The sequence below is a fragment of the Macaca fascicularis genome, chromosome 15 (assembly GCF_037993035.2).
Source record: "Macaca fascicularis isolate 582-1 chromosome 15, T2T-MFA8v1.1".
NCBI classification, from domain to species: Eukaryota; Metazoa; Chordata; class Mammalia; order Primates; family Cercopithecidae; genus Macaca; species Macaca fascicularis.
Genome location: NC_088389.1, coordinates 59,923,618 through 59,941,743, shown reverse-complemented (window position 1 = coordinate 59,941,743; position 18,126 = coordinate 59,923,618). Strand labels below are relative to the sequence as shown.

At 53.4% G+C, this 18,126-nt stretch overlaps 2 protein-coding genes and 1 long non-coding RNA gene across 10 annotated transcripts in view; 1 reads left to right on the top strand and 2 right to left on the bottom strand.

Annotated features, from left to right (window-relative positions):
• Positions 1–8,834, bottom strand: part of CORO2A (coronin 2A) — a 72,465-nt gene extending 63,631 nt beyond the window's left edge. For 2 of the 3 annotated variants that reach the window (XM_005581214.3, XM_065530292.1), the window contains exon 1: positions 8,187–8,302. The gene's annotated coding sequence lies outside the window, so the exon portion shown is untranslated. Of the gene's footprint in view, positions 1–8,186; positions 8,303–8,595 lie in introns of those variants that run through there. The other variant, XM_065530291.1, reaches the window with a different exon arrangement.
• Positions 8,487–17,894, top strand: LOC135967404 (uncharacterized). Its single transcript, XR_012424538.1, has 3 exons — positions 8,487–8,692; positions 16,493–16,911; positions 17,528–17,894. It is a non-coding gene; the product is annotated as an uncharacterized lncRNA (long non-coding RNA).
• The window catches only part of TBC1D2 (TBC1 domain family member 2), a 61,708-nt gene continuing 57,707 nt past the window's right edge, over positions 14,126–18,126 (bottom strand). For 3 of the 6 annotated variants that reach the window (XR_012424536.1, XM_005581210.5, XM_065530289.2), the window contains 3 exons: positions 16,561–16,746; positions 15,353–15,474; positions 14,126–14,666 (listed from right to left, as the gene is read on the bottom strand). Coding sequence is in view for 4 of the 6 variants with exons in the window: in XM_005581210.5 (XP_005581267.3) it covers positions 14,459–14,666; positions 15,353–15,474; positions 16,561–16,746 (516 nt within the window). In the remaining 2 variants the exon portion in view is untranslated. The remainder of the gene's footprint in view (positions 14,667–15,352; positions 15,475–16,560; positions 16,747–18,126) is intronic. The other 3 variants (XR_012424537.1, XM_005581212.5, XM_074017001.1) reach the window with 1 other exon arrangement.

Sequence of the window (18,126 nt, the reverse complement as noted above, 5' to 3'; positions counted from 1 at the left end):
AACAAAATTCTACCACCTAGTGATAATTAGCTTGATGTCTCTCTGTCTGAATATTTTGCTATGTCTGCATGCTGGGGAAAGATTATTTTCTCATATTCAAACCCAAACAGGCTCATTCCACACGTACTACTCTTTCTCTTACCATGACATGGTGGCCCTCTCTCTAAACAGACTGGTTCCTTCATGGTGGCCCCACGGTGCTCCAGTCCTCTATCCCTACCCCTGGCAGGTCCCAGGCCTCTACAGGGATGTAGTGCTTTGGGTCTGACGTTGTTCCTCCTCATCCTCAGAATGGGGCTGTGATCTGCGATGCGGTCATGGCTGCCTTCAGGGACCCCACCAAACAAAGCCTCACCCAGGCACAGAAATACTCCAGAACTCTTAAATCAAGGGATGTATGTTTAATGGTGGTTGCCTGTCTCTGTCCGATTTGATTGTAGCCCTTTCAAAACCAACCAGAAGTTCTCCCAGCCCCACATGCTGGCCTGGTATTTTCCTAACCCCTAGGGGCCCCAGAAATCACAATAAATAATGAATAGGTAGGTGCCTGGCATTTTGTAGTTCCTAAAGTGCCTCCTTACTTTTATCCAATTTATAGCCTTACAACAAGCCTATAAATTAGGCAGAGCAGGTATTTATTATCCCCATTTTATAAATGAAGAAACTGACACTTGAAGAAGTGAAGTGACTGACCCAGTATCTTCCCTTATTTTTCTACCCTTCATAGTCTGGCCATCTCCAAATCCCACTAACAACCCAGCTCAGGCATCAGCTCCTCTAGGGAGGCTTCCCCGACCCCCCACTTCCACCCTAGGCTGGGTTAGGTGCCCCTCCTGGAGGCCCCACAGCTCCTGGGCTTCCCTATGATAACCGTAGTGCTCCTGCCAGGCTATGGGCCCTCGCAGCTGTGATGGGTCTAGCTCGTCTACACTCACACTCCCCAAGCATTAGAAAAACATCAATAGATGGTTGCTGGGGTGAAGATCATTTCAATGACTAAGGCAGGAATTATTCTCCCCCTTTCACAGATGAGGACACTGAGTCATAAAGAAGGGTGAAGACTTGCCTAAGGAGCATGTCAGTAGCGGGGTCACCTCTCCTTCCTTAGAGGCCTGGGTTCTTTTGCTGCACTGTATCCCTTGTTGTCTGCAATCTTAGACTCCAAACCATTGCTGGAGGCTAGTTTCTGATGTCTCGGGCAGGTCTACCTGGTCAGCCAGGTGTGAAAGGGAGGTTGGCAGGAGGGAGGCTTTGTCTGCAGTGGGCTCAATTCTCCAGCCTGGGCCAACACCCTGGTGCAGCCTTAGGAACAGCCACAGGAGTTGCCCAGTTATTGAGCATGCCATGGACCACACCCTGTGCAAGAACTTCCCTTGCACTTCTTACTTCATCCTGTGGCTGGGGCCATTATGATGCCATTCTGCAGGTGAGCCAGGAAAGACCCTGGCCTAAGGCCACTCAGTGTCTGAGATGGGGCTAGAAGCCAGGGCTGCATCACTGGCAGCAGGCAGCCCCAGGAGTTTGCTGGCACCAGAGCCAGAAATAAATGCACAGTCAGAGTACAGGAGACAACTCTCAGGGGGCCTGCAATGTGGGCAAAGCCCCAAACTCACCTCCCACCCAGGGCTGGCTGGAGGGACAAGACTCTTGGGCCCAGAGAACACATGCTTGCCCTGGTAGTCCCCTGCACTGCCTGTGGGCAGGGACATGCCATTTGTCAGACCCCTGCAAACTCCAGGCTCAAGGCCAGGCTAGAAGCAGCTGTCATATCAACCCTGCACAAATGCTCAGCTCCCAATTTCTTATTTGAATGAGACTTCACATATCTGCTCCTGACTGGCTGACAGATGCTGAGCAAGGCCCCATCTCTCATTGGGCCTCACTTTACCTATCTGTGAAATGATGCCATGAGTGGGGTGGCTGGGTGGGGAGGGGCTAGGTTTGGGGGATGGTATCTTAATGGAACCCACCAACTCTGACATTCCCAGGATTGACTACAGGCAGCAGGGGATGGTGATTAAGACCCTGGATGCTGGAGGCAGATGACATGGATTGAATGTATGATCCTGGGCTAGCTACCCAACTTCCCTGGGCCTCAGTGTTCTCATCTATAAAATGGGAATGATAGTAGAAAAAAGACAGAAAGTAAATGTTTATATTGATTATGTGGGATGAGAAGAGGAGAAGATATGGTAATTTATTTTGTCTGTTTTCCTGCCTTTTTCTAAAAGTCTCCATTATCAAGTGTTTATACTTTTAAAAATGTATTTTCTTTGTAAATTAACTTTATGAGATATCATTTACATACAATATATCCATTTTAAAATGAGAGAAATAATAAGTAACAGTATCTACTGTATAGGTTGTTATGGGGATTGGGTTAATGTACATAAAATATCAGATGGTGGTAAGAAGTGCTAATAAGTGTTTGTTAAATAAATAAGCCCAGGGCCAGCCTGGCTTCCTCCTCATCCTCCTCCTGCTCACCTGGCCTGGACCCCAACCTCTCTTCTAGCACTGAGTTCACTGCCCAGGTCCCACCGCAGCACTCCAGACCTGGACTATTTCTACAGCCGTCTCTCTGCACCTGTCTTCGTCCATTGCTGCTGCTACAACAAAATACCATAAATTGGGTGCTTTGGCCAGGCGTGGTGGCTCATGTCTGTAATCCCAGCACTTTGGGGGGGTGGGGAGGCCGAGTAGGGCGGATCACGAGGTCAGGAGATCGAGACCATCCTGGCTAACACAGTGAAACCCCGTCTCTACTAAAAATACAAAAACAAAATTAGCCGGGTGTGGTGGTGAGCGCCTGTATCCCAGCTACTGGGGAGGCTGAGGCGGGAGAATGGCACGAACCTGGGAGGTAGAGCTTGTGGTGAGCCGAGATCCTGCCACTGCACTCCACTCGCACTCCAGCCAGGGTGACAGAGCGAGACTCTATCTCAAAAAAAAAAAAAAAAAAGAGCCAGTCATGATGGCGGATGCCTGTAATCCCAGCTACTCAGGAGGGTGAGACAGGAGAATCGCTTGAACCTGGGAGACGGTGGTTGCAGTGAGCAGAGATCGCACCACTGCACTCCAGCCTGGGCAGCTGGGCGAGACTCCATCTCAAAAAAAAAAAAAAAAAAAAAAAAAAAATTTGGGTGCTTTATTAACAACAGAAATGTATTTGTCACAGTTCTGGAGGATGGAAGTCCAAGACTAAGGCAGCAGATTTGGAGTCTGGTGAGGACCCACTTCCTGGGTCATAGAACGCCGCCTTCTTATTGTGTCTTCATGTGGTGGAGCGGGTGAGGGTCTCTCTGGGGCCTCTTGCATAACAACACCAATCCCATTATGAGGGCTCTGCCTTCCTAACCTGATTCCCTCCCAAAAGCCCCACCTCCTAATACCGTCACCTTATGGGGTAAGATTTCAACATATGAGCTTTGGAGGAACATAAATATTCAGACCATGGCAATCTCACAGGAATCACACCAATATTCAAATCTGGCCATGTTCCTACCCAATTCAAAAGCCTTCCATGGCTCCCCGCTGACCCTGGCTGAAAGTCCTAGATTCTCCATGAGACACAGTTTCAATAAGCCACGTAACTTTTCTGTATCTTTGTTTTCTTAACTGGAAAAGAGGAATAAAAAGAGTAGCTCCCTCAGACACTTGCAGGATTCCATCGTGAGCATGGTGGGGTACACAGTCTAGCCCAGAGCCTGCCTGTTCCTCTCTTCCTCTTCTCTTACCATCAGTCTGTTCCAGCTCGCGCTTTTCTGAACACGCCAGGCATGGTCCTGCCTCAGGGCTTTTGCCCCAGCTGTTTCCTGCACCTGGATGGCTGTTTCCCCAGAAATGAGCCTGACTCACCCCTCTCTTCCTTCAAGCCTTTGCCTAAAAATCACCTTCTCAATGAGGCCCCCAGCCCACCCTCATTAAAACTGCACCCCTCTTCCCATCACCCTCGCATACCCTAACCCCTCCTATATTTGCTCCATCTCATTTATCACCTATTTTATTTATCACCTATTCATCTATTTTACTTACTGTTTTTCATCTGCCTTTCCCCGCATCTGATTGTAAGTTCTTTGGGGGAAGATCTTTCTGGTTTATTTTGTTTAATGTTAGCACCTTCCCCCTTTCCCCAGCACTTAGAAAATACCTAGTACAGGTTGGGTGTGGTGGCTTACGCCTGTTATACCAACACTTTGGGAGGCCAGGATGGTCGGATCACTTGAGGTCAGGAGTTCGAGTCCAGCCTGGCCAACATGGCAAAGCACCGTCTCTACTGAAAATACAAAAATTAGCTGGCATGGTGGCACGCACCTGTAATCCCAGCTACTCAGGAGGCTGAGGCATGAGAATCACTTGAACCCAGGAGGCAGAGGCAGAGATTGCCGTGAGCTGAGATCATGCCACTGCACTTCAGCCTGGGCAACAAAGCGAGACTCTGTCTCAAAAAAAAAAAAAAAAAAAAAAAAAACAAAAAACCTAGTACAATGTAGGTGTTTAATAAATACTAGCTGAATGACCAAACAAACGAATGAACATAAACACTTAGGACAAAATTAGGCTGGTGGTAAATACTCAACGAATGTTAGCTATTATTATTACTATTAGTGATGCTTCAAAGTGAGGCTCTCATGTCCCTCCTCCTTGACTTCTCCAAGCTCATAATCACACCTTCCTTGTCCTCACCACACCCTGCCAATCTCTCAATTATAGTAAGGAGCACACTACTCTTTAAATACCTGTATATCTTTTTCTATTTAGGCTGAACCAAATGAAATTGCCATTTCTTGTAAGTCAAAACAAGTCACATACTGGCCATTTCATGTGGTTTAACCTAGTAAGTTTCCCATAGCAGCCTGCAGACCCCCAGGAGGCACAGTTTGCCCACAGAAGCAAAGTCACCTACTCCTGCCCCTTCAGACCAGGTGTGATTGCAAAGCACGTCCAATCTGTTCTGAAGGAGGCAAGGCATGGATTATAGACTTACAATACAAGAAGATTCTGCTCAATTATTTTCTGGACCTCCTGAGATTTAACAGAGAAGATAAAAACACACCAACTTCTAAAACAATCCAGCTTCTGGTCATTTTGAAATAGCAGAGATTTAAGGCTGAAACCCCTCGGTGGGGAGCTAGCTGCCTGCCTCTAAGGAGATTCAATTAACGAATCTCCTTCCAATCTCGGCTTGGCTACTGAGATTTGTTCACTCTAAGAGGTTGGCTGTCAGAGCTCAAACAAATTCAGCAACTGCTGAGTCTACCCTTATTTCACAGATGGGGAAAGTGAGGTCCAGAGAGGGGAACGGATTGGCCCAAGGTAGGGCAGAGGAACACTTCATCCTGGAATCTATGTCTGCTGACTTTAGTCTCATGGTCTTTCTTCTGGATTAAACTGTTTCTATGCTGGCCAGACTCTGGTACTGTAAGCTTCAGTGCCACTATTTTTTTAAGTTGTATTTGTCAAATGAAATGTTTATTAAGCCTCAGATAAAACACTGAACACTTCTTCACTAGACGGTAACTTCTTTCTTTATTTTTTTGAGATGTTGTTTCGCTCTGTCGCCCAGGCTGGAGTGCAGTGGTGCAATCACGGTTCACTGCAACCTCTGCCTCCCGGGTTCAAGTGATTCTCCTGCCTCAGCCTCCCGAGTAGCTGGGATTACAGGCATGTGCCACCATACCTGGCTAATTTTTATATTTTCAGTAGAGACAGGGTTTCATCATGTTGCCCAGGGTGGTCTCGAACTCCTGACCTCAGGTGATCCGCCCACCTTGGCCTCCTAAACTGCTGGGATTACAGGTGTGAGCCACTGCGCCCAGGCCAGAAGACAACTTCTTACAAATAACAGCACTACATATGTCTCTCTTTATAGTTACTTCCTTAGGATAAAGCCCTCAAAGTAGCTGGCTAAAGGCAAAGGGCAAGTAGGTCATTTTCATGACAACAGGCTACCAGATTGCTCTGCAAAATTAAATGCCACAGGCGAATCCCTACAGCCTTGCCAGCGCAGAGTTTCATCCTTTTATTTTTATTTTTCCTAATTTTACAGGAATAAATACAGCCTCCTTTCATTTATTAAATGTTATGTGTTTTCTGGGGGAAAAAAAGGCACTCCAATCTTGGAATCAGGATCCCTGGGCTCGGTTGCTGGTTTGCTGTGTGACCTTTGCCCAGTCACATCCCCTCTGGGGACAGGGGATGCCTATCTGTAAAATGAGGGGGTTGAATGAGATGATGTCTTAAGGCTCCTTTCAGCTTAGACATTCCATAATTCCATGGTGCACTTAAAAACTATTAGCAATTAAAGTCATAGCATGACTTTTTAATAACCCGAATCTGCCATGCTCCTAAATCAGGCCAAAAAGGCTTGCACTAGGCAAGCAGGAAAACAGGGCCCAGATTATACATGTGTCGAGATGACAGGAGACCCAGGTAGCACTTAAGCCTGTGCGTCGGAGCTGGGCTCATGGGCCAGCACGTATACTTTGCCTGCTTTTACGAGGGGATAATAACACTCATTTGTGGTCCGGCTCCCAGTCCTGTGCAGCTCCACCATGGCCGCAGGGCAAGGTCATAGGCACTACTTCAGCCCTAGAATTCCACAGACTTTCAGTCCGAGGTAGCTCACCCCAGGTTCTGCTTGCATACCTGTGATGACAAAGAGCTCACGACCTGTCCAGGGGCCTCCTGCCCTCTTTTGGCTGTAAGAAAGTCCCTGGGTGCGGGGCAGGTCATGAAGGGGACAAGAAAGTCCAGAAGGCTGAGAAGTGATTCTTAGACACCGCTCCCTCAAAAAGGGCAGGCATCAGGCAGGTGGAGAGGAGGCCACATGGGGCAGGAAAGGCCTGCAGAGGGGCTCCGGCTCTCCTCACTCCAGACCTCTCAGAAGGTCCCCAGGAGGGGCAGGAAGCTCGAGAGACATATTCCAGTTCTGAGGCACAGGTGGGTTCTGAACAACCCCCGGGAAAGCGGAGGTCCCACAGTCTGCTCTGGGGCAGACACCTCAGCTCCCTCTTCTTGCCTTGGCTCCCTGGGCTTTGATGGGAGAAACTGCTGGGGCTGGAGGTGAGCATACTTAAGGGACCTGATCACTGCTCCAGGGTGAGGGAGGAAGGGTCAGAGGTTGTTTGTGTGTTCAGAGCAGGACCAGCAGGAGAGGCAGTGACTGGGTAGCAGATTCCAGCCTGGTTTACAACTAATGAGATCCCCATCACAAGGAGTGTGCAAGGGGGCAGCAAGACCTTCCAGAGGGGGTCTTACAGAGGGGCTGGGCCAGATGCCATAGGTCTTCTTTACCTAGGGAGCCTGGACCACAGTCCCTCAGACCTGTGCTCTGTCCCATCCCTTAATACCACGCAGACACAGCCCCTTGGCATTGTTACCCCTCTGAGGTCCAGGCGTGGCCGCCAGTCAACCCTTGTCACACCAGCTAGTGTGTGTCACACCTTATCACACACTAGCTCTGGGACACAGAGCTAGGCACCAGCACCTGGCCCGGGTGGGGAAGGGGAAGGAGCTGTCCTGTACCACTCTGTAAATCGAGGTGCCTACGTGGGGCTGGTCCAGGCAGTCGTGCCGCCAGGAGTCCAGCCACCTCCAACCTAGGGCTCCTCCAGCCCCAGACGAGTAAACCCTCTTGGTGGGCCGGCTGATGCCCCACCTGCACGCCCAGGCCGGCTTGGCGGGGACCCGGGGATGCCCCCCACCCCACCGTTTCCTGTACCAGGAAGCTGAGGCCCAGCAGGTAACGCAGCCAAGAGGGGGAGGGTCCCGACAAGAGTCCCATGGAGCACCCGGGCCACAGCAGGGGCCTGTAGGGACCGGCTGGCCGCGCCCAGAGTGCGCTTCCCTCACCGCGGGCTGGAGGGGTGGGAGGTGCAGACAGTACTCATGCGGGCAGCGAGCCGTCGGGAGCCCGGACCTCGGGGCGGCCCCTCCCAACAACCCCGAGAGAAGGGGGCCACCAATGAGCCCGCTATCCTGACGGGGAAACTGAGGCCTGAAGAGGAGCAGTGCTTTGTGCAAGGTCACGCAAAGGGGCTGAAAGCCAGGTCCCCCGCGCGCCGAGCCCCGCATCCCTCCCTCTCCGAGAGCTGAAGCCGCGGGGGGCTCAGTGCGCACGTCCCGCCCGACGTCCCCATCGCGCAGACCGGGAAGCCACGGCCGGCGGCGCGGGGCCGCCCTACCTTGATGACGGCCGCGCAGGTGGTGGTGGCGGTGGCGGCGGCGGCGTCCAGCTCCGGCTCCGCGCTCCTCGCCGCCCGCCGACTCCCGGCGCCCAGAGCCGCCGCCGCCTCCCTCTGCAGCCCGGCGGGCGGGGCTGGAAGGCGGGGCGGGGGCCCGGCCAAAGGTCCGCCCTCTCGCCCGCCCCGCGGGTCCGCCCTGGCCACCCTTTTCCGCCCCCACGACCCCAACCGCGCTCCTGGCTTCCCGGGGCGGGTCTCGGGGCGCGCACACGTGCTGGGAGCAGGCGCGCACACGTCGCAGTGATTGGGGCGGGTTGCTGGCCACCAGGCGGAGGCTGGGGACAAGCAGAGCCGCCGGCCCCACGTCCCGCCGTGCCCTCTCTGCGTGGTGTGGGATGAGGAACCTGACCTCCGGGAGCCTCAGTTTCCCCCGTGGTGAAATGGAGACAATAACCGCGTCGGCCTCTTAAGGCTGTTTGAGCCCTGGATGTGACAATCCCGGACAGGTACAGTGCGCGCGCAGAGCCCGACCGGGGAAGCGCTCCTTTCCCCGAGCAGTTACAGCTGTTACCGAGGCTTCCCAGTCCGCAGGGAGGAGAGGAGCCGGGAGCGCCGCTGGGAGCAGAGGAGGACGCCCTTCCTTCTCTCGGGACCAGCGGGGGCGCTGCTGCCCAGCCTCGCCGGCTGGGGAGCCCTGAGGACACTAGACAATGGGGAGGCCCTACCTTTGGGTACCACCCCTACCGAACACTACTGAGCCACGCACTGCTCTAAGCGCCTTCTGTGCATTACCTCCATTCACTGTCACACAGGCCTATGAGGTTGATGCCATTACTCACCTATTTAACACAAAAGAAAGCTGCGGCACACAGAGGTTAAGTACCTAGGTTAAGATCACACGGCTAGTCATGCGACCCCAGGCAGTATGGCTCCCAGGGCTGCTAAGCTCACAGCCACTCTACCACACCACGTCTCCGAAGAGCTCTTGGTTTTGTTCAGTAAAGACCGTTATCTTGAGGGCCTTGAACTGCTCCGTGGCACATAGTAGGCACTCAATATATAGCTGTGGAGTGGATGACAGAGTACACTATTACTACTTTACATATCTGTATCATTTCTTCTAAGCCTAGCAACCCCTTTATTTAGCCACTATTATTACCTCCATTTTACAGATAAGAAATTGAGGCTTGGAGTGGCAAGGTACTTGGGGAGCTCTTGATTCTCTCCTTAGAATGTGACTCAGCTTTCATAGTCCACTGCACCACTCCCCTGCCCAGAGATGGACGGGCTCCCTGCCTACCACCTAAAGCCCAGTGTGCAGTATGGTCCTGAAAACCCTCAGCCTACAGCTCTGATTCAGGCCTTCTGGAGTCGGACTGCCCAGCAGGCAGGCTGAACGCATGCTTCTGGTGTTAGCATGCAAGAGTTGGGTATCTAAACTTTCAAAGAAGCATATGGATGGCTGGGCGCGGTGGCTCATGCCTGTAATCCTAGCATTTTGGGAGGCCAAGGCAGGTGGACTGCTTGAGATCAGGAGTTCAAGACCAGCCTGGCCACCATGGTGAAAACCTATCTCTAGTAAAAATACAAAAATCAGTCGGGTGTGGTGGCATGTGCCTGTATTTCCAGCTACTCGGGAGGCTGAGGCAGGAGAATAACTTGAACCTAGGAGGTGGAGGTTGCAGTGAGCCGAGATTCAGGATTGCACACATGGGGAACCTGACGCCACAGTGGTCATGACCTACCCAGGATCCCCTAGCTAGAAAACCACATAGCACGTCTGGTTCCAAAGTTGGGCCCATCTGCTAGCACCTTCTATTAGGCCTTAGTGTGGATTGAGATGGGCCAGGAAACCTCCCTCTTCCTCCTTCCCAGTGCACCCACATGGCTGGCTTTTTTTTTTTGGAGACGGAGTCTCACTCTGTTGCCCACCCTGGAGAGCAGTGGCGTGATCTCGGCTCACTGCAAGCTCCGCCTCCTGGATTCACACCATTCTCCTGCCTCAGACTCCTGAGTAGCTGGGACTACAGGCGCCCGCCACCACGCCCGGCTAATTTTTTGTATTTTTAGTAGAGATGGGGTTTCACCGTGTTAGCCAGGATGGTCTTGATCTCCTGACCTCGTGATCTGCCTGCCTCAGCTTCCCAAAGTGCTGGGATTACAGGCGTGAGCCACCGAGCCCAATGGCTGGCTTTGTTAATATTCCATGTGTAGGTAAACATCTTGTGTAGGACCAGAACATATGTGTGTGGGGTGGGGGTGGGGGACCAGTTCTCCATCTATATGCCCCACGTGGAACTTTCTGTACGATATGGCCCCATGTCCATGAGGGAGGGGGTTGAGAAAGAATGAGGAGACAGTGCCTGGGGGCTGGCGCTCTGTGTTTGGAGGATAGCAGCCTTGAACATGGGCAATCTCTGGAAGTGAGTACCTCTTCTGTTGGGGAATGTTGGGAGGGGGGCCTTCCACCTCCTTTGACCCAGTCCCTTTATTCTTAGGGATGTTGCCCCAGGGAGGTTCCCTGGGTTACTCCCTTTTCCTCTCCTATAGAGCAGGTTGGCCCACAGCTTGCTGGGGGCCTAAGGCCTGGGGAAGGCATGCTTTGAGCTTGAGGTCCTGTCCTCTAGGGTGGGAAGGTGGGGCTGAGAGGGATCGGATCCTGCAGCCCTGGAAGGCAGCAGCCCCGGGGGAAGGGGACGACAGCTGTGGTGCGGGCCAGGAACCTGACACCAGGAGTGGGCCCCAAACACCCTCCAGAAAGAGCAGGGAAGGGCGGGCAGGTGCCCCAGGGGCAGTAGCAGCAGGCACAGATGCTCTGGGGTGGGCCCACTGGTCCCTGCTCAGCCTCCCTGCCATGTGGATATCACGCTTCCCTTGTTGTCTCTGATGAAGGGGAGAAATAGTGCTACAATCCCAGCTTGAGGCAACCATGAGGAAATTCTTCCTCTAATTTTCTTTGGCCTAGAACTATCTACTGAGGGTATACCCAGGAGGCCACAGGCCAGGCATGCCCCTTCCCTGGGTTCTTGGGGAAGGTGTTCTAGGTTCCAGAGGTGGGGTAAACCAGGGGGAGTCCTCCCTGGCTTTGCAGTAAGGGCTCTAGGCTGGAGCACGGCTCCACCGGTGGCTGTGTGACTTTGGATACATTAGCTAATGTCTCTGACCCCTGTCTACTCATTGGTAACCTGAGCTTGGCCTGGGTGAGTTGACGCTGTAGGACAGGCAGTTCTCAATCCCAGCTCCCTGTCAGGGCCTGAGGAGGCAGTTAGTCCTCACTGTCCTGTGTCCCCAACCCTTCTGTGTATGAGAATGCCTGGGCCCCACCACAGGCTCCAGGCATAGGAACCTAGCACCAACATTTTAAAAAAGCTACTCAGGTGATTTGTGTGTGTGTGTGTGTGTGTGTGTGTGTGTGTGTGTGTGTGTGTGTGTGACGGAGTTTCGCTCCTGTTGCCCAAGCTGGAGTGCAATGGCACGATCTCGGCTCACCACAACCGCCGCCTCCCAGGTTCAAGCATTCTCCTGCCTCAGCCTCCCAACTAGCTGGGATTACAGGCGCCCACCACCACGCCCGGCTAATTTTTTATATTTTAGTAGAGACAGGGTTTCACCATGTTGGCTAGGCTGGGCTTGAACTCCTGGCCTCAAGTGATCCACCTGCCTTGGCCTCACAAAGTGCTGGGATTACAAGCGTGAGCTATGGTGACCGCTACTCAGGTGATTCTAAGGTGCAGCCAGGTTACACAGTGTTGGGTCAAATGCAAAGTACCACCCACCCCTCTCCCCAGGAGGGCAGGGAAAGAGCATAGCACCCAGCTCTGAGCAGAGCTTCTCCTCTGCCTGGGGTTGGGGGGATGTGGGGAGATGGAGGAGAGAGGAAGAGAAGCGGAGAGGAGGAAGAGAGGGAAGAAGAAAAGGGGGGAAGAGGGGAGAAAGGAGGAAGAAGGGAAGGAGAGGAGAATGGGGAAGGAGGAAAAGGGGGATGAGGGAGGAAGGAGGGGAAAGGAAGGGGAGGAAGGAGGGGAAAGGAAGGGGAGGAAGGAGGGGGAAGGAAGGGGAGGAAGGACGGGAAAGGAAAGAGGGAAGGAAGAGGCGAGGGGAGGGGCAGGGAAGGGGAGGGAAAAAGGTAGAGGTGGGCTGCCATTTATCCAGTAGCCCCTGTGCCCATTGCCTGATTCTTTGTTGATTGCTGTTGCTGAAGAGGGAATGTGAATTCCAAGGCTAAAGGCAGAGGGACCCCCTGGGCCAGAGCTCCCCGGCAGCTGGGGCTTTTGCAGGCCTCAGGGCCCCACAGGTGGTGTTTCCTTCATAAGAGGGCTGCTCAGCCCGGGCAAGGTGACTCACGCTTGTAATCCCTGCACTTTGGGAGGCTGAGGTGGGAAGATCACGAGGTCAGGAAATTGAGACCATCTTGGCTAACATGGTGAAATCCTGTCTCTACTAAAAATACAAAAATTAGCTGGGCGTGGGGGCGCATGCCTGTAATCCCAGCTATTTGGGAGGCTGAGGCAGGAGAATCGCTTGAACCACGGAGGCGGAGGTTGCAGTGAGTTGAGATTGCACCACTGCACTCCAGCCTGGTGGCAGAGGGAGGCTCTGTCTCAAAAAAAAAAAAAAAAAAAAAAAAATTGGGCTGCTCATTCCCATCGGTGGCACTTTCCTCTGTGCCAGGCTCCAAGCTCTGCACCAGTTTACCTGCTTTAGCCCTCCTAGGAGCCTCATGGGGCTGGACCTCTCATCATCCCGACGACCAACCTAGGGGCACAGTATCCAGCCTGTGCAGGGTGCAGCTGGGCCCCTTGGCCGCCCTCAAGCCACCAGCACACTTCATCAACAGTTTGGTGGTGAAAGGGCCTCAGCAGATGAAAGAAGTTGAGCAAGAATGAGAAAGGCAGTCAAGCCACAGTGCAGGGTATTCACAGAAAAGCGGGCCCTGGGGCCAGCCAGGAGCCCATGTGGACAGGGAGGAGAGGAACCCTGAGCGTCTCCTCCCCGAGGCGGCACAGGCGGTGCAGTGTAGGGAACTGGGAGCCTGGTGCACCAACCCCTCAAATTCACACCTGTGGGTGATGGTAGGGCTAGGGACCAGCCAGGGCCATCACGGGGCCTGTCCATGGTCCCCAGTGATGGGGAAAGCTTCCTCCCCAGCCCAGATGGGAGCCTCAGATCACAGCCAGGAGGTCCCAGGGCAGCGTCCCCTAATCCTGGGTGGTTTTCCAGAGAGGGGGCTTCCTTGTGAGAACCCCCCACGCCCAGTCCTTCATACCAAAGACAGCCAACTCAAGGCTAGGCCAGCACAGACAGAGGTTTTGCTGAGAAATGAGTTGCCAAAGTCACTGGTATGGCCTTCACCCCCTGCCTCAGGTGGGGACAGACTGAAGCCTCTACTTGCTGAGGAGGGACCTGGAGGAGCCTGACCCTGCACTGGGGCCACAGTGGGTGCTGTGACGAGCCAGCCCTGGCTTGCGCTGCAGCAGTCTCCACTTGCCACCTTCTCCTACCCTCCCAACCACCCATTTTTCAGAGAAGAGGTGACCCTCCGTGCCCCAGCCTGTGAAGTGGGCAGTGGGAGGTCACAAATGGGGCACCTGACCCAGGGCTCTCTGCCCAACCCCCACACCAAGTTCCTGGTGGTGCAGCACACGGGGTTTCCCTGGGATCCCCCCAAAATGGACTGTGAGCAGAAAGGAGGAAACAGGATTCAGTACACGGAGAGCATCCTGGATGCAGACCCAGGCAGCACTGAAAAGAAGCTGCTACCCAGAAAGATGAAACTCTAACATCTCAGGGAACCAGGCAGGGGCTGGCCCTACAGATGCTCACAGAAATAGCAGCCAGAGATGCCCTAGGCTGGAAGGCTGGTGGTGGCACAACCTGGCACCGTGGGCCCATCCAGGAACAATTGGTAACTGAGAACTGTTTAAGTCCCAAAGCTTATGAATGATTTCCACCATTTACATTGTTTCATATTGATATAACCTAGAGAATGTTCCAGGTTACCCTATAGAGGCAGTGCTCTTGCTTGTTTACATGCCAAAGTGCTTGTGGAAGAGGTGACAAAAGGGTGGCACCCCTGGGTAAGTGCATGCCTATGAAGAAGTAGCCCAACCAATGGCTTTGCAGCACACAATGTCCCGGTGGGGAAACTGAGGGCCAGAGAGGGGAAGGGACGTGTCCAGGATCACATGGTGATGGGACACCCAGGGCTGGGCCACTGGTCCGTGCCCAACCTCCACGAGTGAGGAAGGCTTTGGGGAGGGGAGGTGGCCAAGTCAGGCCTCCCCCTCCACCTCGTCCTCGCTGGCGCAGCTGTCGGACATGGCTCTGCGCTGGGATGTCCGCCTCTCCATGTACTCGGCCTTAAGCTGCTCCAGCTCCCGTAGCTCAGCCTCCAGCCGCTCCCGGTGGACCATGCGCAGCTGCTGCAGCTGTTTCATGCGGAAGGGGTTCATGTCGTTGAAGGCGATGTTCATCAGCTTCCTGGGAGGAGGGCACAATCAGCCCAGAGCACGTCACCCCACCTGGCTGGCATTTACCCACCTGGCTGGCGTTTACCAGGCTCTCCCAGACAGACATCCCCACATTCCTTCTGCCCTTGTGGCTGAGCCCTGGCCCCTGCCCTCAGGAGGAAACAATGAATAAGATGATTTCCACCCACAGAGATATGTACTGAGGCAGGAGGAAGATCAGAAGAAAGACACCTAACCTAGCAGGGAAGGGCTGATCATGGAGGGCTTCTTGGAGGAGGTGACATGTGAGCTGAGTTTTAAAGAATGAATAAAAGGTGACCAGGCAAAGAAGATAGTAATGGTGGAAGTGGCAAGGAGGCATTCTAAGTAGAAGAAACTGCAAGGGCAAAAGGCCGGAGGTGAGGTTGTCCTAGGAACTCGTATAATTCTGTTTCCAGGAACACTGGCCTGGAAAGTGGATGTTCAGGGTAGGGGAAGGTGGGGAAAAAATGAAACTCCATGGAGGCCTCAAATGCCATATATTAAGGGGGCAGACAGATCACTCAGACAGTCAGACTTCCCCGAAGATTTCTAAGCTATTAATAGGAGCATCAGCGTCACTTACCAATTTCTACTTGCAAACATCAGCCTCCCCTCTGCTATGTGTCCTGGGGGTAGGTGAGTGGTGGGAGTGGCAGGGGGGTGGGGGGTCCTCACCGGCTGTTGGAGATGGTCTTGGTGAAGAAGCGCAGGTACTGGTAGATTTCCAGGCCATTGTGTAGCCTCAAGATCTCCTTCTCATTGTACTTGAAAACGGCCAAGGCATAGCGAAACACCACCTGGGGGTAGAGTGGGGGCTCAGGTTGGGCATGGGAGGCCAGGCAGGTCATCCCTGGAGGGAGGGAACCTGATAGACCCAGGCAGTATGGAAGACCCTGGACTGGCTGCAGAAGTTGAGGCCTGGAGGCACAATGTGCGGGGGAGGGCTCCAGGGGGCTGGGGGAGACTGAATACCCTCAAGGGGCACACAGCTTGAAATCTGGGGATTTGGACAGAGTCCTGGCTCTAGCCTGTCTTGTCTCATGACTGTGGGTGAGGCATGCCCCTGTGGAATCTCATGGAGTTAATCTGTATCTTTACGTGGAGCTTTGGCAGGAACCAAACAAAACAACAGGCCAGACGCGGTGGTTCACGCCAGTAATCCCAGCACTTTGGGAGGCCAAGTCGGGCAGATCACCTGAGGTCAGGAGTTCGAGAGCAGCCTGGCCAACATGGTGAAACCCTGTCTCTACTAAAAATACAAAAATTAGCCAGGATTGGTGGCGTATGCCTGTAATCCCAGGTACTCCGGAGGTTGAGGCAGGAGAATTGCTTGAACCTGGGAGGCGGAAGTTGCAGTGAGTGGAGATCATGCCACTGCACTACAGCCTAGGTGACAGAGCAAGGCTCTGTCTCAAAAAAAAAAAAAAAAAATCTCTGGGTGCTTTGTAAACTGAGGTGTAAACTAGGGCTGAGTTGGGGGACCTGCCCAGGGTCTCCAGGCAAGGTCAGGACAGAGCTGGGTCCAGACCTGAGCTCCGGTCTCTTAATCCAAGGCTTAGTCCAAACAAGAGGAAGAAAAGGAGGGCCCAGGTGACTGGTGGGGGGGGGGGGCAAGGACAGCATAGGGATGTGCCTCTCTGATCATGCTCACACCTCATCTCCACGGAAAGGAAATCCCCCAACTTTAGGACATATCTTCAGAGGCAGAACCACTACTTCTCATACATGCAAAGCACTTTACAGTTGACAAAGCCATGCTCTCAGGAGACGTTCCCAACAGCCCTGACAAGTAAGCGTTGTCTTCTCATTCTCCAGGGGCAAAGTCAAGACCCAGATGGGTGAAGGGACTTGCTCAGGGGCCCCATCCCCTGGCAGCACCCTACCTTGGTCCCCTCGTACAGGAAGGCATCCCAGACCCGAAGGAGGATGTTGCTAATGAGACTGTCTGCAAAGACCACGAGGAACCAGTTGAAGGTGATGAGGGAGAGATCCACGTGGTGCTGCCCCAGGTGGGCCATCAGCCTGGGCAGCTTCTCCGAGAGCAGGTCCTGGAGCACCCGCTGGTCCACCTGGAAGCCAGAGAGACAGCCTGTCATCTGCAGCCCCAGGATAAGGCTGCCTCCCTCCCTGCCCAGCCTTCCTACCCAGTCAGTCCACACACAGTCCTGAAGCTGCTCTGGGCAAGTTCTTTCCTGCTCCTCAGGAAGCCAGAGCCCAATCTAGCTGGGAGTCAGGTACAGCATCATATCACTCCGCTGCTCCTGACATAGGCCAGAGTCCTCTGGACCAGGGCACTGGGCTCTGCAGTGGAGCCGTGTGGGCTGGCACGTTCTCAGCCCCCTCACCCATCTGAATCCCTTGAGCCAAGCAGGAGCTCAGGGGCCAGCTGATCCTCCTGGCAGTTCAGAGACACTGGTCTCATGCCCACAGGCCTTGGCAAAATGGAAACTTTGTCTCTAGGCTTGTATCAGCTGACATCCACAGCCCCTTCTCTATACCCAATTTGTGCCTGACACCTAAGATGCTAGGCAGATGTCTGGTCCAGGACAGGTGTGTGTGTGGGAGGGCATAATGTCCTGCCTCGCCAGACACCAAAGAGTCTTCTCAAAGCAGGGTGCTCCTGGCCACAGTGGCCAGTGACCTCTCCTTGTGGCCACTGTCATGCCTCTGTCCTTGTTTCACTGGATGGGTTAACCACTTTCAGCACTGGCTCCTTCCCTGGCTCCAAGACATGGTTCATTTCGTGGTTTTCCTCCTCCCTGTGTGATGACCCCATTTTATTCCCCTTGCTCTTCCTTCCTGGAACTGCTGGTTGCTCAGTGCTCTCCCCTCGCTTATGTCCTCTTCCAGGCATTAGCGTCAGCTGTGGCAAATAGCCAGTAGCTCCCATCCTCCCTCACCCAGAACCTTGGGTCATCTACGGAGGCCAAGTGTCCAGTTCAAAACCTAAGGTAACTCCCTGAGTCTGAGATGCCACTGACCTACTGAAAGATTTACGGATGAACGGATGAACTGATACAATGCCAGAAATTTACTTCGAGATAAAGCAGGAGGAGTGGATGGGAGTTCAGAAGAAATAACACTGGCTCCCTGGGTTGATAACTGAAGCCAGGTGATAGACATATGGAGGTTCATTATACTATTCCCTCTATTGTATTGAATGTGGGAAGTTTTTCATAATAAAATATGAATAAAAGGGTCATAGAACACACATCAATTTCAGAGATGTTAAGATGTAAAAATTAAATATGTACATTTCCTAGCCTGCCTTGCAACTAGGACAGCCATGAAATAGTTCTGACCAGTAAACTGCAAGTAGAAGTTGCTGGGTCAGGGAGCCAGGTCCTGGTGTTCACCTTCTGCTCCTCCTGGCCTAGGCCATGGCCACAGTGCTGGAGGTGATGTGGCCATTTTGTGATCAGGAGGTGATGGGTGTGAGGATGAAGGCC